Source organism: Nomascus leucogenys, chromosome 11, assembly GCF_006542625.1.
Source record: "Nomascus leucogenys isolate Asia chromosome 11, Asia_NLE_v1, whole genome shotgun sequence".
In the NCBI taxonomy this organism is placed as follows: Eukaryota; Metazoa; Chordata; class Mammalia; order Primates; family Hylobatidae; genus Nomascus; species Nomascus leucogenys.
The window spans coordinates 55,448,243-55,475,937 of record NC_044391.1 but is presented as its reverse complement, the minus strand read 5'-3'; the positions used below and the strand labels follow the sequence as shown (position 1 = coordinate 55,475,937).

At 47.9% G+C, this 27,695-nt stretch overlaps 3 protein-coding genes and 1 pseudogene across 8 annotated transcripts in view; 2 read left to right on the top strand and 2 right to left on the bottom strand.

Annotated features, from left to right (window-relative positions):
• SARNP (SAP domain containing ribonucleoprotein) overlaps positions 1-9,623 on the bottom strand; it is a 66,790-nt gene extending 57,167 nt beyond the window's left edge. For both annotated transcript variants that reach the window (XR_004032296.1, XM_030822490.1), the window contains exon 1: positions 9,409-9,623. Coding sequence is in view for 1 of the 2 variants with exons in the window: in XM_030822490.1 (XP_030678350.1) it covers positions 9,409-9,444 (36 nt within the window). In the remaining variant the exon portion in view is untranslated. The remainder of the gene's footprint in view (positions 1-9,408) is intronic.
• A 38-nt stretch (positions 9,624-9,661) lies between these two features.
• On the top strand, positions 9,662-13,442 carry ORMDL2 (ORMDL sphingolipid biosynthesis regulator 2). Of its 2 annotated transcripts, XM_003252848.4 has the most exons (4): positions 9,662-9,855; positions 10,741-10,915; positions 11,084-11,235; positions 12,005-13,442. In XM_003252848.4, the coding sequence occupies exons 2-4, from the start codon at positions 10,742-10,744 to the stop codon at positions 12,138-12,140; spliced, it is 462 nt and encodes a 153-aa protein (XP_003252896.1). In that variant the 5' UTR covers positions 9,662-9,855; position 10,741; the 3' UTR covers positions 12,141-13,442. The 2 variants fall into 2 exon arrangements, with proteins under 2 accessions (XP_003252896.1, XP_012365813.1); XM_012510359.2 differs by lacking the exon at positions 9,662-9,855 and having other exon boundaries at positions 10,575-10,915; positions 12,005-12,825.
• On the bottom strand, positions 12,726-22,066 carry DNAJC14 (DnaJ heat shock protein family (Hsp40) member C14). 3 transcript variants are annotated; one of them, XM_030822483.1, is made up of 8 exons: positions 21,978-22,036; positions 20,770-20,921; positions 18,533-19,995; positions 15,141-15,247; positions 14,809-14,928; positions 14,314-14,474; positions 14,119-14,221; positions 12,726-13,935 (listed from the first exon to the last, which is right to left on the bottom strand). In XM_030822483.1, the coding sequence occupies exons 3-8, from the start codon at positions 19,937-19,939 to the stop codon at positions 13,725-13,727; spliced, it is 2,109 nt and encodes a 702-aa protein (XP_030678343.1). In that variant the 5' UTR covers positions 19,940-19,995; positions 20,770-20,921; positions 21,978-22,036; the 3' UTR covers positions 12,726-13,724. The 3 variants fall into 3 exon arrangements, with proteins under 3 accessions (XP_030678343.1, XP_030678344.1, XP_030678345.1); XM_030822484.1 differs by lacking the exon at positions 20,770-20,921 and having other exon boundaries at positions 12,732-13,935; positions 21,978-22,066; XM_030822485.1 differs by lacking the exons at positions 20,770-20,921; positions 21,978-22,036 and adding an exon at positions 20,422-20,444 and having other exon boundaries at positions 12,732-13,935.
• Positions 22,067-23,390: 1,324 nt separating this feature from the next.
• LOC100589303 lies at positions 23,391-27,608 on the top strand (annotated as a pseudogene). Its single transcript, XR_004032294.1, has 4 exons — positions 23,391-23,613; positions 24,245-24,806; positions 25,952-26,109; positions 26,234-27,608. The product of XR_004032294.1 is annotated as a transmembrane protein 198-like (transcript).
• Positions 27,609-27,695: the final 87 nt, after the last annotated feature.

The window sequence follows — 27,695 nt, the reverse complement described above, 5'->3', positions numbered from 1 at the left end:
TCAGGTGATCCACCTGCCTCGGCCTCCCAAAGTGCTGGGACTACAGACGTGAGCCACCGTGCCCAGCCAAATTTTTTTTTTAATTAGTCGCACAAGGTAGCACACACCTGTGGTTCCCAGCTACTAGGGAAGCTGAGGTGGGAGGAACGCTTGAACCTGGGAGGTCAAGGCTGCTATGAACTGTGATCACACCACTGTACTCCAGCCTGGGCAACACAGCAATACCTGGCCTCAAAAGAATGAATGAATGAATAAATGAGAAACAGATGAACAAAAACATAAAATAGCTGAAAATGATGTAATTTCTTTTTGCACATATTTCAGCACAATTACATTAGCAGAACTAAAACCTTTCGAAACTTAAAATAGGAACATAAAATCTTACCCCATTTTTCTAAATTGATTTGATTTGATTTGAAATGTTTTGGCTCCAACACTTTGGGAGGCTAGAGGTGGGCGGATCACCTGAGTCCAGGAGTTCGACACCAGCCTGGTCAATATGTTGAAACCCTATCTCTACTAAAAATACAAAAACAGCCAGGCGTGGTGGCATGTGCCTGTAGTCCCAGCTACTTGAGGGACTAAGGCTGGAGGATGGCCTGAGTCCAGGAAGTCGAGGCTGCAGTGAGCCAAGATCACGCCACTGTACTCCAGCCTGGGTGAAAAGGGAGACCCTGTCTCAAAACAAACAAAAAATATTTTAACAGGTATACTGAATGAATTGTATGGTACGTGAATTATATCTCGGTAAGGCTATTGAAAAAAAAGATTAGCCGAGCATAGTCGCATGTGCCTACAGTCCCAGCTACTCAGGTGGCTGAGGTGCAAAGATCACTTGGGTCTGGGAGGCTGAGGCTGCAATGAGCCATGATCATGCCACTGCACTCCAGCCTGGGCAACATAGTAAGACCTTGTCCCAAGAAGAAAATAAACAAACAAAAAAAACCAGCTAGGTAGGCATAGTGGTTCACATCTGTCATCCTAGTACTTCGGGAGGTCGATGCAGGGCGATCACTTGAGCCTAGGAGTTCAAGACCAGCCTGGACAACACAGTGAGACCCTTTCTCTCAAAAAACAAAAAACTAGCCAGGCATGGTAGTGCACACTTGTAGTCCTAGCTACTCGGGAGACTAAGGCAGGGGGGCATCACTTGAGTCCAGGAGGTTGAGGCTGCAGTAAGCCATGATCACACCACCGCACTCCCGCCTGGGCGACAGAGGGGAGACCCTGTCTCAAAAAAAATAAAAAAAACGAGTTATAGAACATTCTATGCAGGATACTAACATTAATGTAAAAAATAATACACACGCATCTCTGTATAATGTGTATAAACAAGATGCCTGGAGAAGAAACAGGTAAGTTAACACTGCTTGAATCTGAGAAGAGGAAGTTAGTTTGGGAAAAGTGTAGGAAAGAAACTTTTTACCATATACTCTTTTGTGAACTTGTGCATGATTATCTATTCAAAAAATTTTTTAAATCTTATTTTTCATGGCTCACGCTTGTAATCCTAGCACTTTGGGAGGCCGAGGCGGGCGGATCACGAGGTCAGGAGATCGAGACCACGGTGAAACCCTGTCTCTACTAAAAATACAAAAAATTAGCCAGGCGTGGTGGCGGGCGCCTGTAGTCCCAGCTACTCGGAGAGGCTGAGGCAGGAGAATGGCGTGAACCTGGGAGGTGGAGCTTGCAGTGAGCCGAGATTGTGCCACTGCACTCCAGCCTGGGCGACAGAGTGAGACTCCGTCTCAAAAAAAAAAAAAAAAAATCTTATTTTTCAGTATCAGTAAAGCATTCTCCATTCTACCTATCCAACCCACAGAGAAAGGACATATCAAATTACCCTCATCATACATTTGACATTAATCATGCATTGCCCTGTGATTTCTATTTATTTTTATTTTGACTCAGGGTTTTGCTCTGTTGCCCAGACTGGAATGCAGCAGTGCGATCGTGGCTCACTGCAGCCTCGACCTCCTGGGCTCAAATGATCCTCCTGCCTCAGCCTCCTGTATAGCTGGGACCACAGGTGCATGCCACCACAGCCAGCTAATTTTTTTATTTCCAGTAAAGATGAGGTCTCACTATGTTGTCCAGGCTGTTCTTAAACCCCTGAGCTCAAGTGATCCTCCTGCCTCAGCCTCCCAAACTGTTGGTTAGGATTACAGGCGTGAGCCACTGTGGTCAGCTTGCCCTGTGATTTCTTCTAGTTAACTGATCTTGAACTTTTTTTTTTTTTTTGAGACTCAATTTCATTCTTGTCACTCAGGCTGGAGTACAGTGGCACAATCTCGGCTCACTGCAACCTCCATCTCTCCAGTTCAAGCGATTCTCCTGCTTCAACCTCTCCAGTAGCTGGGATTACAGGCGTGCACCACTGTGCCCAGCTAATTTTGTATTTTTAGAAGAGATGGGATTTCACCATGTTGGTCAGGCTGGTCTTGAACTCCTGACCTCAGGTGATCTTCCCACCTCGGCCTCTCAAAGGGCAGGGATTACAGGCGGGAGCTACCACATCCGGTCAAATTTTGATTAAAATATTTTATCAGAAATCTTTTTCATGTTGGCCAGGCGCGGTGGCTCACGCTTGTAAACCCAACACTTTGCGAGGCTGAGGCAGGCAGACCACCTGAGGTCAGGAGTTCGAGACCAGCCTGGCCAACGTGGTGAAACACTGTCTCTACTAAAAATACAAAAATTAGCCGGGCGTGGTGGCAGGCACCTGTAATCCCAACTACTCGGGAGGCTGAGGCAGGAAAAGGGCTTGAGCCCGGGAGGCGGAGGCTGCAGTGAGCCGAGCCAAGACCACGCCATTGCACTCCAGCCTGGGTGCAGAGCGAGACTCTGTCTCAAAAAATAAAAAAATAAAAAAATAAAATAAAAAGAAAAGAAATCATTTTTTTCATGTTCTGTCAACGTATAGTTTGTAAATTCTTATACCACCTATAACATATATGATGGGAACTCAAAATCCTTACAAGGAACCTAAGCAGTTGGTATTACAATTAGGCTTAAAGAAATCCAATAACTTGCTTAAATATCACACAGTTTGGCCAGGTGTGGTGGCTCATGCCTGTAATCCCAGCACTTTGGGAGGCTGAGGTGGGAGGATTGCTCAAAGCCAGGAGTTTGAGGCCAGCCCTGGGCAACACAGGGAGACTCTGTCTCTACAGAAAATTAAAAAATTAATACACAGTTCAGGTGTGGTGGTGTGCCCCGGTACTCCCACCTACTGGGTGGGAGCAGGGGCTGAGGTGGATCACTTGAGTCCAGGAAGACAGAAGCTGCAGTGACCCCGATTGTGCCACTACACTCCAGCCTGGGAGAAAAAGCGAGACACTGTCTCAAAAAAACAAACAAACCACAGCTTGTAAATAGTAGGCCAATATGCCAGCTCAAGTGTCTCTGATTTATGCTCAATATTAACTGCCAAAGTCTTGGCACTTCTTTCTTTCACTCTCTCCTCCTCAGCCTCCTTGCTAGCTCTTCTTCCACCCAAACCTGTAAATATTCACTAAGATTCCTTCTTTGGGCCTCTTGTCATTCCACTTATATCAAAGGCTAATTCACTTCCTGATCTCAATCAGCAGCAAAGTCTATCAGCATTATCTTTAAAATATATCCAGAATCAAACCCTTCTCACCACTGCAAATGCTACTACTCTAGTCTTTCTTTCATACAGATTATTGTCAAAATTCTTTAGCCCTTGCCTCACTATAGCTTATTCTCAACAAAGTAACAGAGTGATCTTTTGAAAATTTAAGTCAGAACATGTCACTCCTCTAGTCAAACATCATCCATTGGTTTCCTATCTCGCTAAGGGTAAAAGGCTGAATCCTACCACCTAAAAGGCCCTGCAGGTTTGCCCTCCCCTACCATTACCTTATTACCATTGCTCACTCTGATAAGCCAAACTGGTCTTGTGCTATTCCTCTAACACTTTGCACATAGCTCATTCCTTCACGTCCTTCAACTCTTTTTGTAATCATCTCCTTGTTAATGAGGACTTCCCCAGTCACCCTATTTAAAATTACAATACCCTTCCCATTGTACTCCCTATTCCTTTCTCCTATTTTTTTCTATGTGCCTTATCAATCACTATTTGACATACCATAAATTTTACTTTTTATTTTGCCTTCCCTCAGTAAAACACAAGCTCTATGAGAGCAAAGATTTTGTCTGTCTTGTTCACTGCTGTATCTCTGGCATCCACAGTAACTGGGACATGGCAGGTGCTCCATATTTTCTGAATAAATCCCAAGTCTTCATCATCACCTTTCAGCTCTTGAGTGAAAGACCCACATTTCCAACTGACTACCTGACATCTCCAAGTGGATGTCCCACAGACACCTAAGCCTCAAAATGAACTTACCTCTTCTGCGCAAAACTGGCTTCTCCTCCTCCCAACCCAGACTAAAGGTATCACTGCCCAAACCCTGGAGTCATCTTTCATTTTTCCCATATCTAACTGATCTATAAATACTTGAAATTCTACTACAACCTAAATGTCTTTCAAATTCATTCCCATTCTTTTGAAGTCTTGACATGCTTATTCACTCGACAAATCATTATTGAGCACCTACTGTATTATCAAGTATTATCTTGGATACAGGGAAATAATCATGAGCAAAACACAGAGTCCTTTCCCATTCCGAGCTTACAATCTTGCAGGGAACAAGCCAATCAATGATCAGATAGTGTTTAGCTGATTTTTTTTTTGAGACGGAGTCTCACTCTGTTGCCCAGGCTGGAGTAGCAATGGCGTGATCTCAGCTCCTGCAACCTCCGCCTCCCGGGTTCAAGTGATTCTCCTGTCTCAGCCTCCCGAGTAGCTGGGATTACAGGTGCACGCCACCAGGCCCGGCTAATTTTGGTATTTTTAGTAGAGATGGGGTTTCACCATATTGGTCAGGCTGGTCTCAAACTCCTGACCTCGTGATCCACCCACCTCGGCCTCCCAAAGTGCCAGGATTACAGGCATGAGCCACCGTGCCCAGCACGTTTAGCTGATTTTTTAAGAACATACAGGGTCTTATGAAATTATATAAAAAGTGGCCTGACCATGTTTGTGGATAGAACAGAGAAAGCTTCCTTGGGTAAATAATATTTGAGTGAAACACCTGAAAGGGGTGTAGTAATTAATTAGATAAAGGTGTTAGGGAGGACGGGCAGCAGGAGTACTACAGCCAAAAGAAAACTCCAATTGCAGCTTATGTGAAGGTTCTAGGTTGAGGTAAGAGGGAGAAGCAGTGTGCAATGATTAGAACATGAATTCTGGACACAGGCTGCCTGGAATTTTTTTTTTTTTTGAGACGGAGTTTCACTTTTGTCACCCAGGCTGGAGTGCAATGGCGCCATCTCGGCTCACCGCAACCTCTGCCTACCGGGTTCAAGCGATTCTCCTGCCTCCACCTCCCGAGTAGCTGGGATTACAGGCATGTGCCATCACGCCCAGCTAATTTTGTATTTTTAGTAGAGATGGGGTTTCTCCATGTTGGTCAGACTGGTCTCGAACTCCCAACCTCAGGTGATCCGCCTGCCTCGGCCTCCCAAAGTACTGGGATTACAAGCGTGAGCCACTGCGCCCAGCCTGCTTGGATTTAATATACCACATTTTAGCTATGCAACCTAAGGCAAGTTACTCAGTTACTCTCTCTGAGCTACAGTTTTTCTTATTTTCAAATGAGGATAATACAGGTATTTACCTTATAGGGTTATTATGAGAATTAAATCAGTTACTGTATGTAAATGGCTTCACAGTGCTTTGCCACATAACAAATGCTAAGTGTTAGCAACTGATGAAGACAACCATTCTGAAGAAATTAAATAAAATAAGGCCACAGTAGTTGAAGTGTTAGTAAGTATGCTGGAGAGACTGGCAGGGATATAATTTAAAGGTTTTAAGCAGGGGAATGACTCCTATAATAAATATCTAAGTGGTGAAATCGCTCCCCCTACAAATCCCATCCGCCAAGAGAATACAAGCTGATCACATCAAGCTCCTCCTTTCCAACTTCCAAAGGCTCCCAGCCCTACTTACTACATGACAAAGGCCAGAAGTTCTTATATAACTTAGAAAGCCCTTTTCAATATCACTGTGATTTACCTTTATAGTTTACCTATTTTCCTTTCCAAACTATCTTCAACTACCAATGTATTTCCTCACTTCACTTTTCAATACAAATGTCTCACTATTCTCAACACTCTGACACTACTACCACTTTCTCCTCTCCTCTGCAATAGTTCCTTTTCTGATGTTTGACTGGATATCTGATACTGTTACAGTTCAAGCCATTTTCATCCACAGTTCAATCTCTCTTTCCAAATGTGTTAGAATGGGCCAGGCGTGGTGGCTCATGCTTATAATCCCAGCACTTTGGGAGGCCAAGGCAAGAGGATCACCTGAGGTCAGTAGTTCAAGTCCAGCTGGACCAATAACATGGTAAAGCCCTGTCTCTACTAAAAATACAAAAACTAGCCAGGCATGGTGGCACGTGCCTGTAATCCCAGCTACTCGGGAAGCTGAGGCACGAGAATCGCTTGAACCTGGGAGGCGTACGTTGCAGTGAGCTGAGATCTTGCCACTGCACTCCAACCTGGGCGACAGAGCGAGACTCCATCTCAATTAAAAAAAAAAAAAAAAGAACGACTGCATTTCTACAAAATCCTCAGAAATTTGCGGTTGATATAACATTACATATCAACTCAGATACATACTATGTTTCCTTCCTGCTTCAAAAGGTATTCTCTTCCCCTGAGGTTCCATACCAAAGCCCAAAATTCTCTTTATGACAATGGAGAGATTTTTTTATTTTCTTTTTTTTTGAGACAAGGTCTCCCTTTGTCACCCAGGCTGAAGTGCAGTGGAGCAATTATCACACAGCTCACCACAGCCTCAGCCTCCCAGGCTCAAGCAATCCTCCCACCTCAGCCTCCTGAGGAGCTGGGAGTACAGGTGTGCACCACCATGCCCAGCTAATTTTTTAATTTTTTTTGTAGAAACAGGGTCTCACTCTGTTACTTAAGCTGGTCTCAAACTCCTGGCCTCTGCCTCCCAAAGAGTTGGGATTACAGGTGTGGGTCACTGTGCCCAGCCAAGATTTTTTTTAAAGGCAATAAAACCCCAAGTCAACCCAGAAGTCAAGATCATTGCATCAAGATCACCAATGGAACCAAACATTAACTGTCCTAAAAATCAGAATCAAAGGCATGAGATTTTTTTTCCTTTTTGAGACAGAGTCTCACTGTCCCCCAGGGTGGAGTGCAGTACACCATCTCGGCTCACTACAACCTCCATCCTGGGCTCAAGCGATTCTTGTGCCTCAGCCTCCTCAGTAGCTGGGACTACAGGCACTTGCCACCACACCTGGCTAATTTTTTGCATTTTTGGTAGAGGCAGGGTTTCGCCATGTTGCCCAGGCTGGTCTCAAACTCCTGGCCTCAAGCAATCCGCCCGCCTAGGCCTCCCAAAGTGCTAGGATTACAGGCATGAGCCACCGCGCCCAGCTAAAGGCATGAATTCTTAACCAGAGGTCCATGGACTCCTCAGGGCTACAAGGTAGTTTTATGAAGCCCCTCAAACTGCATGCAAAATATGTGTACATGCCTTTTTCTGGGGAAAGGGTCCATACCTTTCATCAGAGTTTCAAAGATATCTGTGACCTCCAAAAGGTTAAGAAGTACTCTAGAGAAAAAGCAAAGACAAGCAAATGTGATTAAAGAGCGAGTCCTTTTTAGGCTGTCAGGAGTGCCTAATGTTCTCTTAGACTGTAACACTGAAATCAGGTCAGAGGACTTTATGTAAAAGTTACTTATCCAATCAAATACAAATTTAATATAGACCTGATAAATACAGATTTGACGGAAGGAGGAACTCCATAAACCAACACAATCTATAAATGCAAGTAAGTCATCGGGCAGCTGGTGACTTACTCCAGGGATTGCAAAAATAGGACAAATAGGAAGAAAATATTAGCTCTTCTATTCATAGTTCCTTTTTATCTCATTCAAAAATTCCTTTTCTGTGTTATGTTTTATAACAGTACGGAAGTATACAATTTCTGTAAGTACAGTATATATACACAAACTGGAGATGATTGCTCAATTTTTTTTAACTCATCACAATAAATATCAGGAGACCACTGATATAGTCTATGCATTTCAGTACCATCAAGTTAACAATAACTCCAGAATAACACAAAAACCCACTAATAGAGTTTAGAATCCAAGAGCAAGAAAAACATCAGCTTTCACAGAAAGACGAATTGGGGTCAACCAATAAGTGACTAAAGAAGGGTCCTCTCCCTACCCTTACTACCCTTAAGCTGTCTTAAACAACAACAAAAACAAAAAAACTCTTCAAGCTTTAAAGGATCACTTTTCAGCTTCAGCTGTATCAGCCTGGTTTGTCCAAAACATCTAATGGGAAAACTACTTGTGAAACCACAAACAGACAATTAATCAAGATATCTTAATTTACCATAAAAGAAAATACTTTTTAAAATTTTCTTTTTAATGTATTTTTTAACTTTTTTATATATCTAAGTGTGAAAAAACTACCAAGATTCTCATAAGACAATTTAAAATAGCTTCTGTGATTTAGTGCCAGCCAATGGTAACACCAGGAGATGCAGGGCCTATCCGAGACATGAAATGGAACAGATAAAATCTTAACCTTGGAATTGTTTTTTCCCAAATATTGCAGGTATGAGTTCTCTCTGGTGGTTGGAGATGGTGTGTGAGGAAGGCTGGCGGGCCGAGAGCCGCGTGAGAGAACTCGAAAACTTTTAAATCTGAGGTGTCTGTACTTCTACTACTCTCAAGACCTCCTCAACCCTAGGCTTCTAAGGCGAGACCGATCTTCTGAGAGGCCTCTCCCTGGTTTCAAAATTCGGCTTGGGGCGTAATCCCACCTAGAAAAGGGGAGTGGAAGTATTTTCTGAGTGTCTGGTACCTATTTAGACAGAAATACACAAAAATGCCACCATTTGCTAACAGGGAAGTCTCAGCTTCGGACGACAGACTGGAAACATCATCCCAGGGAAGAAAAACGGATCCTGGGTCCGACATGGGGCAAAAAGGAGGGACCAACTGACGTAATGCAGCCCTGAAAAGCAACGAAGAGTATAACAGGTAGAAGGCACTTACACAACCCGGTGGGGAAGGGTGACGGACGATATAATGATGAAGGAAGCAGAAATAACAAATAAATATAGCAGTAAAGCCGTGAGGAGAAATGGGAAATTAGGGAAGGCGTAGTGTGGAAGGGTGGTACAAAAGAGCTACGGCGGGAGCCGAGAAACGAAGTGGAAAAGGCTGCACGGAGAAGACGTAGGAGAAGGCGCAAGCTACCCTGTAAAATTCAGTTCCTAGAAAAGTCCAACTCAGCCCTTCCCCGATTCACGGTACCTTTAGCTTATGGAGCTCCACCGTCTCGGTCGCCATCTTGTTACCCCTCACTCCACTATGCCCCCACCCGCTGCCTCCGCCTCCAGGAGCTCCCGCCTTAGGCGTAGAGATGCAAGGCTGACCAATCGTTGTCACTCTTGCTCCCACGCCATACCATCAGCTCTTTCCATTGGTCAACAGCTGGCGTCGCTCTCACTTCTCTCGGCAGCTTTCCCCACTTCTTTCAAAAGGTGGAACAGGGAGAGGGGCGGGCACTGTATCTTGCGAACGACAGAAATGGCAACCAACTGTGCGTCTGCATTACAGACCATCAACCAATGGGTGGTGGCAGCGCTGATTCTGTTCCTCCAATAGGAAAGGGGCAGACGGGGAGGCGTTACTTCCTGGAGACTTCAGGTGTGGTAGCCGCCGCCGCGCCCATAGCCGGACGGGGATCTGAGCTGGCAGGTAGGGGCTGCGAAGACTGTAAGGGTTGCTGAGGAAAAATGGTGGGAGGCGAAAGGGGCGCCGAGGAAGCGGTGACCTAAATACTGAGAGGGGAGCGCCGAAGGGAGCCCTGAAAAAACCGATGAACATGAGGAGGAAGCTGGGAGGGGCATGGGGCGGGCTTAAGGAACTGGCGGTGGGGCTGGGGCGGGCAAGAGCCGCTTCGTAACCGGACATCATCAGCTTTAGAGCTACCACAATTTTAAAAATCCGAGTTCAGATAATCACTGCCGCCCCTGGAGTCAGAGCCAAGGCTCCAGCTCTCGAGGCGTTGAGCTCAGGTCCCTTCCTAACCCAGTCCAGAACCGTGGGCAAATTGTTGTCGTGCCCACGCTTGAGAGAAGTAATGGGGATGCAGACTGTTTACATGCCACGGAGGTGAGAGGGAGGGTGGACAAACCCCAGAGAGCAAAGTGGAGACCAGAGTGAGCTTTACTCTGTCATCCCTTCTTAGTGGTTCTTTGATGATTCCATGACTTTCTCCTGGAATTCTGGGTGTATGTGACCTCTTCATGGTTATTAACTTATTCAGAAAAGTCAGATACTCGTATTTCCCTTGCTCTCTGAAGTGAGTGCCCCAAACCTACACATACACCTTCATGTTACAGTTGAAGTGTAAAGATCAGAGCAAAAATGACTATGTCTCTAAAATGTAGTAAGGACTCTTCTTGTCTTTTAAAGTTTTCCCCAAGTCTTCAGTTTTTATTTTCTGCGTGATGGGTAAGTTCTTCATTCCCAATAGAGTTCAGGGGATTGGGGCTATCTGAGAGACAAGTGGGAGATAGCTCAAAGAGGGGTTGAGAAAAAACTGAGTTGGACTCCTGCCTGATCCCCCATTATGGCTAGGATGAATGTGGGGGTAGCACACAGCGAAGTAAACCCCAACACTCGAGTGATGAATAGCCGAGGCATCTGGCTGGCCTACATCATCTTGGTAGGATTGCTGCATGTGGTTCTACTCAGCATCCCCTTCTTCAGCATTCCTGTTGTCTGGACCCTGACCAACGTTATCCATAACCTGGTGAGCACTAAACCACACCCTTGTACCTACCCCAGCGTTTCCCAACCAAAAGCAAAATAAAATCACCAATTGTTTGGGGATTTATGTGTTCCTTTTGGGATCTTAACATACTTCTTTGACTGAAGAACTACTTTCTGCCCCTCACACTGCCACCTTCCCTGTTCCCAGGCTATGTATGTCTTCCTTCATACGGTGAAAGGGACACCCTTTGAGACTCCTGACCAAGGAAAGGCTCGGCTACTGACACACTGGGAGCAAATGGACTATGGGCTCCAGTTTACCTCTTCCCGCAAGTTCCTCAGCATCTCTCCTATTGTGCTGTGAGTCTATGGGGGAAATGAGATATGCTGGGTTAGAAAGAGCTCCAAGAGCCAGGTAGAAAGGCCCATAGGGAAGCTGTTAAAAAGCAGACTACCCATCTAAAACCCTTTGAAGATATTATGGTATACTAGTTCTAAGTCTACAGAGAGCAGTAAAATGTAGATTACAGTCAATACTGTAATCAAGCATTCCTTGCTGCCTCCTTGGTAGTAAGGAAATGAAGGGACTGAGAAAAGATAAGTGCCAAATAAAACCAAATGATTTTACACTGCCAAAAGAAGTAAATAAAGGCAGAACTGATATTAATCTTCAAAAACACTGTAGGGAGTGGAAGGAAAGAGGACTGTAACAGTCATACAGACTGAAATAGCTTGAGCCGTCATTTGCCATGTCATTAACAATTAACAGATACTGACTTATAGTCTCCAGTTAAAGGTGCTATCTCCTGAACCCCAAAGTAAATGCTGTTGATATAGCTGGAATAGTTTTAGATAATCTAGAACTATATACAATAAAACTGGTCATTTAAAATAGAAGAGAAAGAGCAGGGCACTGTGGTGCATGCCTGGAGTCCCAGCTACTTGGGAGGCTATGGCAGAAGGATTGTTTGAGCCCAGGAGTTTGGGGTTGTACTGCACATATCACACTTATGAATAGCCACTGCACTCCAACCTGGGAAACATAGTGAGAACTGTCTCTTAAAAAAAAAAAAAAAGAATATGGATAGAGAAGGCCAACCTCAGTCACCCTATTTTTTTCTCTCCCCAGCTATCTCCTGGCCAGCTTCTATACCAAGTATGATGCTGCACACTTCCTCATCAACACAGCCTCATTGCTAAGTGTACTGCTGCCGAAGTTGCCCCAGTTCCATGGGGTTCGTGTCTTTGGCATCAACAAATACTGAGTGATGGGGTTTGGGACAGCTCCATGGGCATGGGGAAGGCACTGAAACAGAGGACTATAAAACATCCTTCTCTTATTCTCCATACTGTCTTCTGCACCTTGAAAGACTGAGAACTATACAACCTTTCCCAGACTCCCAAGAAGAGAAGAGATTGGCAAATGGGGCTCCTGGGCCCAGTCCTGCTAGTGGCAAGTTTCTTTGAATCAGGAAGGCAGGTGAGGTAAGGGCCAAATCACTCTCCTCCATAGCAGGAAGCCATTTGGGCAGCTTGTTTGGTGATTACATCTTTCCATATCTTTTACACCTACCACCTTCCAGCTCTGTTTTGCTGTGTATTTTTCTTACAATAATTTTTTTCAGCTATAGCTGCAGTTTAATCAGGAAGGGTAGAGAGCTGTCCTTATAAAGCTGGGGGTGGGAAGATGGAATACTGACCTAATGTATAAAACTTAAAACAATTCTCCAATCTCCTCTCCTTTGGTCCAGTAGGAGGTGCCCTTCACTCTAAGCTTAACACTTAGTAGGGAAGAGATTCTCAAATGAGAAAAAGGGCTCCGGCTATATGGGCAACAAAGAGGGAAGATACAGGTTGCCAGTTATACATTTATAGAAAGATAATCCCCTGGCTTTAAATAGTTATGTACATACAAATATGAACAAACTTAAAAAAAAATACAAACCCTTGGATCACATGGGGGCTTCTGGGAACCCCCGTATTCTTCCCCCTCACCCAAGAGCAGTGGGCATGAATCTACTTTTTAAAAATGATTAATTTTGGCCATCCTTGCAGAAAAGAGCCTAAAATTGGGTGATTTACCCACAAAGTGAAAGTTGAGGGAAAATTCAGTTTCCACTCTGAACTCTATGCAGTAATCTCCTATCATTAGGGCTACATGCTTTCTTGTTCTGTCTTTTAAATATTATATCAGGGTAAAGGAGAGGGCTGCCTCCTGAAATGGGTCAAGAAAGAAGACAGACTTGTAGCTTTAAAAGGGTGGGAAAAAGTGTCATCTGCCCTAAAAGCAAATGACAAGACAAAGGCATACAGACCCCAGGGAAATACCCAGTTCCCACACCTAAAGGGATATACTGTCCAGCCCAGGTCCAGGCCCTAGGTTCTTTACTCTAGCTACCCCCTATTTCTTTGGTATTGTCAAAAGACAAGATTCAGGCCGGGCGCAGTGGCTTATGCCTGTAATCCAGCACTTTGGGAGGCCAAGACGGTTGGATCACCTGAGCTCAGGAGTTCGAGACCAGCCTGGGCAACATGGTGAAACCCCGTCTCTACTAAAAACACAAAAAAGAATTAGCTGGGCCAGGTGTGGTGGTGCATGCCTGTAATCCCAGCTACTCGGGAGGCTGAGATGGGAGAATTGCTTGAACCCGGGAGACAGGTTGCAGTTGAGCCGAGATCACACCACTGCACTCCAGCTGGGCAACAGAGCGAGACTCCATCTCAAAAAAAAAAAAAAAAAAAGATTCAGTTCCTAGGTGTTGGGGGAGGAGGGATAAATCAAACTCCATCCTGTGCTGTACACAGCCCTTTTGACTCCCTGACATTGATTTGAGGAAAGAGAAGGGGCGTCAACGTTGGAAGGGCCTCCTCACTTTCTTCCGCCGCTTAGGTTTGGCCTCTCCCTTGGGTACTGTGCTGTTGGGCTTAGAGGCTGCAGTGGCTCCAGGGGCAGGCTGAGGAGCTGCAAAGAAGTTCCCATTGGGCATCTGCCCTGGGGGTACTTGAAAGATCCGACTCAAGAAATCCTGAAGATCAGCAGGAGGGGCATCTGGGGTGGCTCTGAGGTAAAACAAGAAATAAGGCAAGAGATGTTAGAGTCATATGGTTACCTAAGTTAGATATACTTATCAGTTCCCAAACTTCCTAGAAAACAAGGCCCCTGGGTGTCCTAAAAAGCAGGTCACCTGAAACCGTTTTCAAAACTGAAATAGTGGATAGATTATTGACAGAAATACCACCTACCTCTGCCGTCCTCTGGTGCCTGGAATCCGAGAACCAAATGAGATGTGATAGGGGACTCTGTGGGTATCTGGGGAGATACCTACACGCTGGCAGCCAGCCCACTCTATAAACATGAGAAATAGCCAAAACATCGCAGTTTAGAGCACATAAAAGATCAGGAAGTATGAGCCTGTATTTCTAGAGGACAGAGAGTACCTGTGATGTCATACACCTTTCCATCCATCAGTGCAAAGTAGGTGATCTTGAGGCCCAACATGCTTGACTCTGCCCAAAAGTCTCCTTCCTCAGCAGGATGCAGCCTATTACACTCAGCACAGTATCTGGCACTCTTAGGTTCCCGGTCCATTTCAAACCTCCTGCAACCAACAAAAGGATAGTTCCTTAATTTGTCAAGCCTACCTAGGGCACTGCTAGTAGTCTTACTATTATTCACAAATAGGGCTGAAACATCTAAAATTACCCCACTTAGTATTTCATATCCCTTCAACGTTCTGTCTTAAAGCTAATTTTTCTTAGTGCTAATTAAAATTGTCAATCTATTGATAATATGACAAAGGTAGAAACTTAAGGGTCTTTTTACTAATTATGAGATACAGATGTAACTCATAATTACCAGTACTCACTAGGAAGATCGTTGGTTACATAATCCCTGAGCTGTGATTGTCCCATCCCTCTCCTTCTATTTCATACCTATGCTTTCCTTGGCATCGGCTACACATCATAGTATTCATTGCCTCCTTGAGGTCATCTTGCAGCTTGGACAGAAACTCATTTACTGACCGGCTCAGCTCATTCTCTGCCATTCGTTTCCTAATAGAAGAAATGCTTTGTAAGTCAGAAGGTATTGAGGGAGGGACAAAGGAAGACATATCAATTGGCCTCTTGAGGCCCCTGTCTAGCGAGAAAGACAAGTGACTTCAGTTCTCTCCATCTCAACGAGCCTCCACCCCCAAGTCCAGATGCCTCTGCTATTGAGGATTTTTCATTTACCATTATCTGATGATTTCCCATCTCCAACTTACATCTCATATTCCTTTCGTTTTTCAGCATTGCTGACAATGTCCCAAGCTGCTCGCAAAACCTTGAAGGCCTCCTCAGCCCGGGGATGATGATTTTTGTCAGGATGAACCTACCAAGACAGATGTCATTACAAATCCATTCCAACCCTCTCCCCACCTTGAGTTTATTCTCATATCAAAGGGTTCTCTTTCATCACCCTTTTGAAGAGTCAGTGTAGCTTAATGATTAATTGCTCTGGCTCTGCAGATCTGGTTCAATTCATGGCTCTGTTATAATTAGCTATATTACCTTGAATATCTAACTTTTCTTTTTTTTTTTGAGATGAAGTCTCGCTCTGTCGCCCAGGCTAGAATGCAGTGGCACGATCTCAGCTCACTGTAACCTCTACCTCCCAGGTTCTAGCAATTCTCCTGCCTCAGCCTGTCTAGTAGGTAGGATTACAGGCATGCACCACCACGCTCAGCTAATTTTTTTGTATTTTTAGTGGAGACGGGGTTTCATCTAGTTGGCCAGTCTGGTCTCAAACTCTTGACCTCAACTGATCTGCCTACCTCAGCCTCCCAAAGTGCTGGGATTACAGGCGTGTGCCACCACACCCAGCCTGAATATCTATCATGGATTGTTGGGAGAATTAAATAAGAATATATATTAAGTATGTAGCAAAGAGTCAGGTACTACGGTGGATTCATCATCCCAGTTTGCCTGAGACTGTCCCAGTTTTAGCACTAAAAAGTCCCATGCCTCTAGAAATTCCTCAATCCCAGATGAATAGGGACAGTTGGTCTCTGGCACATAAAATAAGAGTTCCAAAGATGTTACATCTTGAAACTCTTTCTTTTTTAACTAAAAAATTCTCATAGCCAAAACTTCCTACAGTGATATGCCTTTCAGTCCCAGAAATGAAATAGCATTATCATGGTCTCAGAGACTTTTTATGTACTTTTCAGCCTTCTCTCCAAGACAAGTAATATCCTCTCTTCCTACAGCTTCCTGATTGTACCCATCCCCATTCCCCAGAAATGCAGAGATAAAGCTAGTCTCCTGACTGATGCCAAATAACTAAAATGCTGTTAAATTTCCCACATTCCCAAGCTAATTGAACAGCCTTTTAGTCATGTTCACACTAGGGCTTAGTAAGGCAGTGAGAGGTTCAATAAAAGCTCAGAGACAATCTGGTCCAGGACAAGAGAGATCTTTGGGGTATAGGGATAGATGTTTTGAGGGTAGGGGAATTTAACTACATCTCTAAGAGAAATTAAAAATGAGAATTTTTGTTAATAATATTCTCCAAAACAGGATGTCTACTAAAAGAAGGTAAGAAAAGAGCTCTACTACTAGTAGAATTAGTAACAATGAGAGTAAACAATTGTTACCCACTCTAAGAATACAGCAGAGGCCAAGCGCAGTGGCTCACGCCTGTAATCCCAGCACTCTGGGAGGCAGAGGCAGGCAAATTGCTTGAGTCCAGGAGTTCAAGATCAGGCTAGCCAACATAGCGAAACCCCATTTCTACTAAAAATACAAAAAATTAGCCGGGTGTGGTGATACACGCCTATAGTTCCAGCTACTCAGGAAGCTGAGGTGGAAGAATCACCTAAGCCTGGGGGATCAAGGCTGCAGTGAGCTGAGATCCTGCCACTGTACTCCAGCCTGGGGAACTGGAGTGAGACCCTGTCTCAAAAAAAAAAAAAAAGAATATACCAAGCTACCTACTAAGGGGCATACATTTCCCACCAAATTAATTCAGTCCTTTGGTAAGTTACAGGTGTGGTGGTTTACTGTACCTTTAATCATTAATGGAAACTTTAGTTGCCCATTCCTCTTTGGTGTCATGCAGCCATTGAGGTAATTTGCACACTGATGTTTTACCAGTCCAGCTCCATACACTCCAGTGTAAGTAGGCCTCCAATTTACACACCTTACTTATATTCATAATAGTTTTATTTGTACAGAAATAGCAGTAACAATCTGTTATCTAATATCAACCTAATAACTACTTCTAATGCAATTTGATTGCATGCTTGTATTAAACCATTTCCCTCAAGCATAAGGTGCATGACAACTGCCATCTGCGCACCCTTTTTTTTTTTTTTTTTTGAGACAGAGTCTTGTTCTGTCGCCCAGGCTGGAGTACAGTGGCGCGATCTCGGCTCACTGCAAGCTCTGCTCCCAGGTTCACGCCATTCTCCTGCCTCAGCCTCCCGAGTAGCTGGGACTACAGGCGCCCGCCACCACACCCGGCTAATTTTTTTGTATGTTTAGTAGAGACAGGGTTTCACCATGTTAGCCAGGATGGTCTGGATCTCCTGACCTTGTGATCTGCCCACCTCACCCTCCCAAAGTGCTGGGATTACAGGCATGAGACACCGCGCCTGGCCCTGCACACCCTCTTATCAATAAAAGCAACCATATTTTCATGTATGACATACATATGCATACACCTCCATTTTCTTTCCCTCTCCTATTCTGAGTTGCTGATCTTGAAACAGCCTGTTTTCTCCTACCTGGTGCTAAAATACTTACATGCACTCCCTGACCCTCCCACACTATGTCCATATATGCTTCTCTGGGAGAAATAGTTGGGTTACCCCATGTTTAAAAAAAAAAAAGAAAACCCTCATTTGTTCAGGGAAGAGCAACTGAGGTGCTCTCTGAATAGGTCTTTTTCCCACTCTAGTTAGAGGGACTTCACCTAGATATTCCAGGTGAGTGAGTTCTACACTGCCTAATACACTAGGTTCAAAAAATATATCTCATGACAAAGAAACAAAATGGAATGAAGATCAGATCCCATAGTAGAGGGGAAAATATCTTTTTTTTTTTTTTTTTTTTGACATGGTCTGGCTTGGTTGCCCAGACTGTAGGTTCATGATCCCGGCTTATTGCAGCCTCGACCTCCTGGGCTCAACTGATCCTCCCACCTCAGCCTCCCGAGTAGCTGGGACTATAGGCATGTGCCACCAAGCCTGCCCTCCCAAAGTGCTGGGATCACAGGTGTGAGCCACTGCACCTGGCCCAAAAAGTCTTTATGACTCTTTCCTAAGAATATGTTAACCAGCTGGGCGTGGTGGCTCACACCTGTAATCCCAGCACTTTGGGAGTCCGAGGCGGGCAGATCACGAGGTCAGGAGATGGAGATCATCCCGGCTGACACGGTGAAACCCCATCTCTACTAATACAAAAAGTCAGCCAAGCGCAGTGGCAGGCGCCTGTACTCCCAGCTACTCGGGAGGCTGAGGCAGGAGAATCGCTTGAACCCAGGAGGCGGAGGTTGTAGTGAGCTGAGATTGTGCCACTGCACTCCAGCCTGGGCGACAGAGCAAGACTACATCTCAAAAAACAAAAACAAAATATGGGAACAAAAGAGAGGAACAGGAAACAGAAGGGTACTCACCATCACTGCCAGCTGTCTATAGGCCTTCTTCAGTTCAACATCTGATGCTGTGGCCTCAACCCCCAGTACATGGAAAGGGTTTAGCTCATCCTCAGGAACCCCAGCCATGGTCAAGAGTCGAGCCACTTCCTCTTCAGGCTGGCAGTAGCGCCCACTAGCTACAGGTGCATTCCCCTGCCTATTAATATTCTGCTTGACCCAAGGCAACTCCAGCCAGCCCCACTGAATTATTCTTACCAGCCGCTGCCATGGCCTGCTGTCTCTCAGCAGAGTCAAGCAACGCTGCAAGGCTGGAGAATCCAGCCAAGAGAAGAGCCAGGTGGCCTTATCCCTCCAGCCTAACCGGTCACCTAGTCCCACCAGAAACCGCCATCCCAACTGTAGAAAGCCCAAAAAAAGGGCCAGAGCCAGGAGCAGCAAAGCACCCAGCAGCTTAAGAAAACGAGTAAACAGTCCTACTCCACGGTAAAACCCCTGGCTTAGAAACTGAAAAATGACCTGGGCCCAGCCCCCCAACCGCCCTGTCCACACTCCCATCCAAACTCGAAAAAGGTCCAAATCACTGCTTTTCAGTTGCCTGCATGCATAGATGAGATGGCCACAAGTTTCTACGTACTCTCCCACCAATACCAGCAGTTCAATCAGCCACCAAAAGCCTGCCTGTCCAAGTTGACATAGTTCCTCGGCTCCCCACAATCCCAGGCCTTTGCGCTTATCTGCCTGACTTCGTTTCCGACCCAGCCGATGTCGACCAGGGGACCTGGGATCCCTACGTCCACCCTCCCGAGTATCCTCCTTCGTTGGAAAGCGGTGCCGCTGTCTCCGGGATGGGGGTTTCTTTCCACTGGACACACGTGAAAAATCACTGGGGAACTTGAGAGATTCTTCATCATCATATTCCTCTTCCAACTCATCTTCCCCCAAGGCTGGAGAGGTACAGTGGTGGCAAAAGTTGCTAGAAGAACCATTTCCTCCCTCAGAGTAAGTCCCTTCTGGAATTCCAGGTGTTCCCTGGCAGTTGCAAGCAGATGGAATGGAAAGAAAAGAGTTCCCATCCTCCTGGTTCCCAGTCTCGTTTTCTTTTGAGAGTTCCTGGTCCACTCCTGACTCTTCTTCTGAAGACGTCTCACTTTGATCAGGGTCCTCTGCATCTCTAGGTGGTCCTGGACCCCCTGGGGGGCCATGGCTTGGGTCCAACCAATGGGCTGGGTTTGGGTGCTGTGTGTACTTAGGACCAGAGTGCTCTGTGAGGCAGCGGGTACCATTAGGAGCAGTCCCTTCTGAGTCCCTGAGTCCTGAGAATGAAGGTATTTCAGGGTCCACGGAGGGTCCTAAAGTCCTGAGGGAGGCACCACCACTGTGGTGGGCTCCATACAACCCTCTTTCTCCGGGGTGCTTCTGGGCCATGACCCCGGGGCTTCCTGAGGGTCTTAGGTCACAGCCATCATGGTGTGTTCTGATGCCTGTAACAGATATCAAGGTGGAAACAGTCAAGGATGAGACCAAGAGAGGAATTAAACAATCTTAAATAGTGGACACATTTAATGCATCCACCTCCCTTGTTTTACCAAGTTCTTTTGGGGCATTCGCTATTCCTAGCAGTAAGCCAAAACTAGACTCACCACAACCCTGCTTGCTCCCTCCCCTCTCCTCCAAATCACTTAAGTTTTTCTTCTTTCCCCAGAAAACTATAACCTTCAATCAGGGAAACAGGGAGGTACCGTAAAGGATGTGGTCGGGGGAGGGTGGGTCACTCTTAGGAAAATGGGAAAGACCGCCGGAAAGGGGGCCACAGACTTCCAGTAAAGGGTGGGGGCCATGCGGCCCTGGAGGAAAATCTGGGGGCGGAGCTTAGGGCTGCCCCTAAGAAAGACTACCAGGGAACCCACCGGCTGTGTAGAAGGGACAAAGGTGGCCGGGCACCGTGGCTCACGCCTGTAATCCCAGCACTTTGGGAGGCCGAGGCGGGCGGATCACGAGGTCAGGAGTTCGAGACCAGCCTGGCCAATATGGTGAAACTCCGTCTCTACTAAAAATACAAAAATTCGCCAGGCGTGGTGGCGCGCACCTGTAGTCCCAGCTACTCGGGAGGCTGAGGCAGAAGAATCGCTTGAACCCGGGAGGTGGAGGTTGCAGTGAGCCGAGATCGTGCCACTGTACTCCAGTCTGGGCGACAGGGCGAGACTCCATCTCAAACAAAAACAAAAAAAAAAACAAACAAAAAAAAACGGACGTACCGAAGAACGGCGGTAACTCCTCCCCCTCGAGCCGCCCGGCCTGGGGCCATGGTGAGCTACGAGAGCCGCTCTCCCGGCTCCGCCTCCCGCTCACGCTCTGCTTCCGCCTTCCGTCCCCGCGGCCGCCGCCGACCTGGGCCTACTTCCACTTCCTGGGTCACCAGGGAAGAGACGGGAAGGAAAAGAAATAGCGGTTGGCTGAGAGACGAGCCAGTCCAGCTAGCGCTGCGTCGACTCCAAGGAGGCGGTCCTAAGGAAGTACTGGCCGCGCCATTTAAAGGCCCCTCCCTCCGCGTGTGGTAATGGGATTCCCGCAGGTTGCACCGCTGGAAGCAAGGCAAGTGGGCTCTGCACCAATGCCTGCAGACTAAGGGCAGACTCTCAGGATTGCTCTGGGTGTATTCCTAGGCTTCGTATTCCTGGGAGATGGAGGGCAGCCACCGAGCCACACATAGTCTGTTTCCCTTGCAGACAAAACCAGGGAGCTCAGAAGAGTCACTGCCCTGATCCCTTCCGTGCCGGCAGCTGCGAGGACAGAGGCCCCTTTGTATCCTGCGGTGCGGAGGTGGAGCAGAGGAGACGGTGCCCCGGCTGGCCCCCACCCTCGCCCCGCAGCACTGCCCCTCCTTTCACAGCAACCCACGGCCTCCCCCGCGCTTGACCCAGCTGGCGAGCTGCCCCTTATACCTGGATCCGCTCCTCGGGACGCAGCTCCCCAGGCCCGATCACTGAGCGGTGCCTAGGAACTGGGAGCGTAACTCGGCTCGACTCAGAACCTTACCCGAGAGCCAAAGAACACTGAACTCATCTACATGCTGCTTGACATCTCATCTGCATACCAAACTATTTGGTGGAAGTCCACAAGCGCCCCCGCCCCCACGTAGACCCAGTTGGGTCCCCGTTCCGTCGGTCCCCTCCTCTGCACACGCCTCTAGCCTTATACCCCGTCTTGATCCGAAAGTTTTTCCACCCATGAACCCCCAGTTGGCGCTCCCGGACCAGCAAAAGCCCCTTCCCTAGGTCCACGATCCCGACCACCCGGTTCTCCAGAAGACAATACCCCAATTCTCTGGAAAGTGGAAGAAACCAAGCTGGAGCTAAGGGGGCGCTGGGACCCCTATTGGGGCTTTGAGAGCTTCCGGTTGTCATCTCCTAAGTATTCGGAGACCCTTCCCCAAAACTCTTGGGGTGACCCTCAAGACTCTTACCTGCTATATAGTTGGGGGTCTCTGGTCCTGGACTAGAGCAGTAGGCAACCTGAGTCCCCCCACACACAGGGGAAAGAGTTGGAGGGGCCTGCCTTGTGATGTCACCCCTCCTCCCCCCACCGCGTGCGCGCGCGCATACACACACACACACACACACACACACCCCCGAACACACACGCCCTGTCCCGTTTCTCCACTAGTTGCATTTAGCTCACAGAGCCTGGGCTGCGACTTGAAAGAGTTTAGGCAGCAACAAACAGAGTGACCCTGGGGGTGCTCTCGACCGACAGCCGTACCCCCGGCGTCTAGGACCTCCGAGCAGGGATGCATCTGGGGGTCTAGGGAAGCACTTCCACCCCGTCCTCTCCTCAACCCTGGCAGGATGGTGAGTAGTTAACATCCCCTCCCCAACCCCCGCTTGTTCAGGGTCCCCAGACTTCCAAGCAGATTGAGGAGAGGAGCTCCGAGAGCCAACCCTCCAGCCTGTAAGGACCTTGATATCCAAAGGACAGCTGAAGAAAGTAAAGTGCCTGCATTTTTGCCACTTCATTCCCACAGTGCCCAAAATGCCAGCTCCTCCTTGGTGTTCTCCTTTCAGGATTTGAATTCAAATCCCATTGGCAGCCCTGATACTGCTGGGGGAAGGATGAGGTAGGAAAAGTCCCACCAATATCCTAAGGGGAGGTGCGAGTGGCTACCAGGATGTGAGATGTCTGTGGACAAACTCCCTGCTTATTCCATGAGGGGCTGTGGGATTAGGACTGTGGCTGGATGCCCCTTCCTCCAACAACTCCATCTCAGCATGAAGCTGAGGCTTTAAAACCCTGACAAACTGTGGGTGACTGTCTCTACTTAATTCCTCCTCCCAAACTCTTGGTGTCTGGTTTTTTCCCTCTTTCTGCCCTGGGGCTGGAGCAGATGTCCAGAGACCCCCCACTATGACTCATGCTCTCCTGTTCTCCCTCCCTCTCCCCTCTCTATTAACCTCACCCTTCCCAATCCAGTGGGGTAGTATTAAGTCCCAGTCGCAGATGGGGCAATAATGTCCGTGCACCCCTTCCTCCACACACCCAGGGCTTCCTGTTCTTTCCACCCTCACCCTGAAGAGCTGCAGGGTGGTGGGGGGAGGCAAAGGCTCATTACTTCATAAGATTTTCATTACTTTATAAGATTTCATTTTACATTTTACTTAAGTGTCCTTGTTTCAGAGAGTAGTAAAGACAGATCCTGCTCCTCTCAATCCAATCCTGGAGATTTCTTCAGTTACCTCAACAGGGTCATACTGGCTCCTGAAATGGGCACCATTATTTAAAAGAAATAGAGGTACAGAGTCCTCAAGATTTATGGGCACCTGAGTTTCTGCCCCGTGCCCCGCTGCAGGTTTCCCAATCCCCTAAAGACATTCATGGATGGATGAGAGGAGCTGACACTTCCCCCTCTGTGACCACTTTCTCTTTGGCCATGGAGGAAGTCTTGCTGCCCCTGGCTGTGACATCTGACCCCAGGCCCTTTAATCAACAACTCCCAGAGCCTCCAGACCCAAAATGTGTTTTGGAACCCCAGGACAATCCTGAACTGGCACCTGCCCTGGTGTGTGCCCTTTGCTGCTGCTTTGGAATCATCTACTGCTGCTTCAGTGAGGGCAGGGCCAAGGACCTGGGGAGCCATTGCCCAAGACTGTCACCCTCAAGGATGATGCCAGCTTTCCTCCTTGCTCCTGGGCCATCTCACTTCCTCTGCCAGGGGTTCCTACCTCCAGTGTGGCCCATGTTGCTCTGGCTGTATTCCTAGGCCCGTGTTGCTCTTGCCAGCTTCTTGTCCATCCTCCATGCCCATGCCTTCCAGCTCTCACCTCTGGCATCTATCATTTGCTCTTCTCTTAACTTCTACCTGAAAACCCCATTTCTAAATTGTTCTCTATGTTTCAGACTTCTTCACTCTTCCCCAAAAACCTGAATCAGCTTGTGCTGATTTTTTCCTATCTGCTATCCCTGAAAGGACTAGACCTTCTTTCTATCCTTACTCCCCATCTTACCTCTTGATTTTCCCTCCCATTCCTTCACAGTTCCTGAAACAGTGCCCCCCCGACCCTAAGCTACCCCATTCTGCCTCTGGCCTTGAGGTCCCTTGACGTGCTGCTCCTGTCTTCTGCTCCTCTAGTGAGCCATTCCTCTCCCTTGGAATTCATCAGTCATCCCTGTAGAGCCCCCTTCCTGCCTCTCAATGCCTCCTGCCTCACTTCCCAGGCTACCGCTGCTTCAAGACAGTGATGTTTCTCTCCGGTCAGCTGTCAGGAGCGCTGTTGAGCTTCCTACTGTGCCACAAGGTGCGGGTGCTGGAGACACAGCTGAGCCTAGAAATGAGAGTGGGCATCGCCGTGGTCATCATGATTCCTCTGCGGCGTGGTCACCGTGTTGGTTCACTGTGTTGGGCTCTTATTGACTGGTCTCCTGCTAGGCCTGACCTTGGGTGCCAGAGCCCTGCTGGCTTCCGAGCCTATCTACCAACCACCTTCAGCCTAGGTGCCAGCTGGGGGGCTGGTGGGGCTGGCGCTGCTGGGATCCCTGCTCACGCTTTGGTGGCCACGTCCATTCACAGTTCTGGGCACAGCCCTGCTGGGTTCTGCAGTGCTTGTGGCCTGTGTTGACTACTTCCTGGAGGGGCTGGCACTGGGCAGTCAGCTGGGCCAACGCCTGCAGACACTTCCAGCCTTGCCTTCTCACTGCTGATATAGCTGGGTCTTACTGGGGATCTGGCCAGCCTTGGGGGCCCTTGGGGCCCTGGCCCAGTGGAAGCTCGTGCCTGAGGAACATGGAGGCCACGCTAATGGTGAGTTAGTGCTGTGGTACAGAAGCAAGGTCATGCCTGAGGAACATGGAGGCCACACCAATGGTGAGTTAGTGCTGTGGTACAGAAGCAAGGTCATGCCTGAGGAACATGGAGGCCACACCAATGGTGAGTTAGTGCTGTGGTACAGAAGCAGCCAACCTGTGCCTACTCATGTCCCCAGTTCCTAGACTTGAGGAGGGAAGGGGAGAAATACACTTGAGGAAGGAGAGTGGGGGAGGATGTCCAAGGTGAATGGGGCAGGGCACTGAAAAAAAAGTTGAAGGAGTCAGGGGAAGCAGGAAAGAGTTACGGAAGGAAAGGAGGATCTCAGGGAAGTCTAGGAGGAAAGAATAGAGTTCCAAAGAGTTTCTTTTAGAATAAATTGTTGGGGGGGGTGGTGCTGGGCACGGTGGCTCCCGCATATAATCCCAGCACTTTGGGAGGCCAAGGCAGGTGGATCACGAGATCAGGAGATCAAGACCATCCTGACTAACATGGTGAAACCCTATCTCTACTAAAAATACAAAAAAAAAAAAACTAGCTGGGCCTGTTGGCGGGCGCCTATAGTCCCAGCTACTCGGGAGGCTGAGGCAGAAGAATGGCTTGAACCCAGGAGGCGGAGCTTGCAGTGTGCCAAGATCACGCCACTGCACTCTAGCCTGGGCGACAGAGCGAGACTCCATCTCAAAAAAAAAAAAAAAAAAAAAAAGGAATAAATGGGGGTAAGATGAGGCTTGAGAGAAACAATAGGAAGGTCAAATGGGTTTCTTTAGAATGTGAGTGTGTGTAGGGTAGGATTCAGGGTCTAAAGAGGCCTCCTTGAGTCTGTATTGCCCCCTCCGAAGCAGTGGTCTTTTTGAGACGGAGTCTCAATCTGTCACCCAGGCTGGAGTACAATGGCATGATCTTGGCTCACTGTAACCTCCGCTTCCTGGATTCAAGTGATTCTCATGCCTCAGCTTCCCAAGTAACTGGGATTACAGATATGCATCACCATGCCTGGCTAATTTTTGTATCTTTAGTAGAGATGGGGTTTCACCACGTTGGCCAGGCTGGTCTTGAACTCCTGACCTCAAGTGATCCACCCACCTCAGCCTCCCAAAGTGCTGGGATTACAAGTGTGGGCCACCGCGCCCGGCCAGCAGTAGTCTTAAGCCACCAGCAAAGCCATCTCCAACTCCTTCAGACCCTTCAGCAAAAGGCCAAATGGCACTGGATCCCCTCTGGGGTGGGGCTTTGTGAGGGCAGCTGTCGGCACCAGCTCCCTGCCAGTATCTGCAGCCCTGCTGACAGTCTCGCTCCAGTGAGTGGGGGGCTTGGGGACACCCTGGGCAGATGGAGCAGAGGGCATATGGGGATGGTCAGGGTGGGAGGGGGGCTCTGACCCAGGCCCCTCCTTACTCCCTCTCTGCCTTGTGTCCCTCTAGAGTTACTTCCAGAGTCTTCAAGAGTGCCAACTGGGACCAGGACCCCAGGCCACAGCCCCCCACACCGTCCTGGACCTGGATTCTGACTGTGGTTCCACTGTACCCCTCACCTTAATCTCTGGTTCTAACCAGACCTGAGCCTAGACTTCCACTTTTTCCCTCACCCCTGTGAGGGCCTGGGAACACTAGGTGGGCAGGGTTTGAGCCCATAGGACCTGCACACAAACTTCCCCACCTCTTGGACTTGGGGACAGGATCTGTGCCTCAACCCAGACCAGCCTTGTAGGGATATGTTCCAAGAACAGAGAAGAGTCTTATGGGGAAGGGGGAGGAAGGGAAGTATGAATATTTACCTCTGACCAATAATAGAGGTGCCCTGGTCCCCAAAGAAACTGACTCCCGAATTCCCTCCAAGCCTTACCCATATAGCTTTTTTTTTTTTTTTTGAGGCAAGGTCTTGTTGTGTCCAGTGCCATGGCATGATCACAGCTCATGACAACTTTGATTTCCCCGGCCCAAGCGAGCCTCTCATTCAGCCTCCTGAGTGGCTGGGATCACAGACGCCACACACAGCTAATTTTTATTTATTCGTTTTTATTTTTTTGCAGAGACAAGGTCTCCCTACGTTGCCCAAGCTGGTCTTGAACTCCTGGGCTCAAGTGATCCTCCTGCTTCAGCCTCCCAAAGTGCTAGGATTACAGCCACCTCACCTGGTCTTGAAATAGCCTTTTAAATATCCACCTCAGCGTGCCTCACAGTGGTAAAAATAAGCGTTTTTTTGTTTTGTAGGATCAGGGAGCTTCCAAGGCATTTGATAGCTTTTTGATGGGAAGAAGGGCTCTGAGGAGCTCCAAGATACCCCAACCTCCAGGCCCTTCATTAGAGGGTAGTTGGGTTTCTGTTTGGCCTTTCCCCCTGGGCCCCATAGGCTTAAACTACCCCCACCCACCCCCCAGCCTCCTACCTCAGCTGGGAGCACTATCTTCCATGGTGCTTCCACTTCTCTCCTCAACCTGGGGAAGACCACAGGGCAGTGCCTGCCTCAGGACCTGCCTTCCCCAAAAGCTGGCTTCTTGCTCCAAGGAGAGAGCATTGGCCCGCCTGCCAGAGTCTTGCCTTTTGCCCAAAGGAGCCTGGTCTTCAGGGCTGCATAGGAGACAAGTGCCTTCTCTGCTTCTCACTGTGGGTGGCACTAATTTCCTCCTTAACCAGAACTTTGTTCCAGCCACTAACCCATTCTAACTCTTCCCCCTCTGACTCTCCTGCCCAAGGTCTGTTTCTGGTTTCCCAGATGCATAAAGGAAGACATATCCCTTCCCTGGGCAGCAAGGCTACAATGGGAGGGAGGGAGAACATGTGAATAAAATGGCATTAACCAGGGAGTCCAGCCTCTACTGTTGCTCTTTTCTTTCTCTGCACCCCAAAACAAAGAGCTAACCATCTTGACAAATCCTCTGTCCCC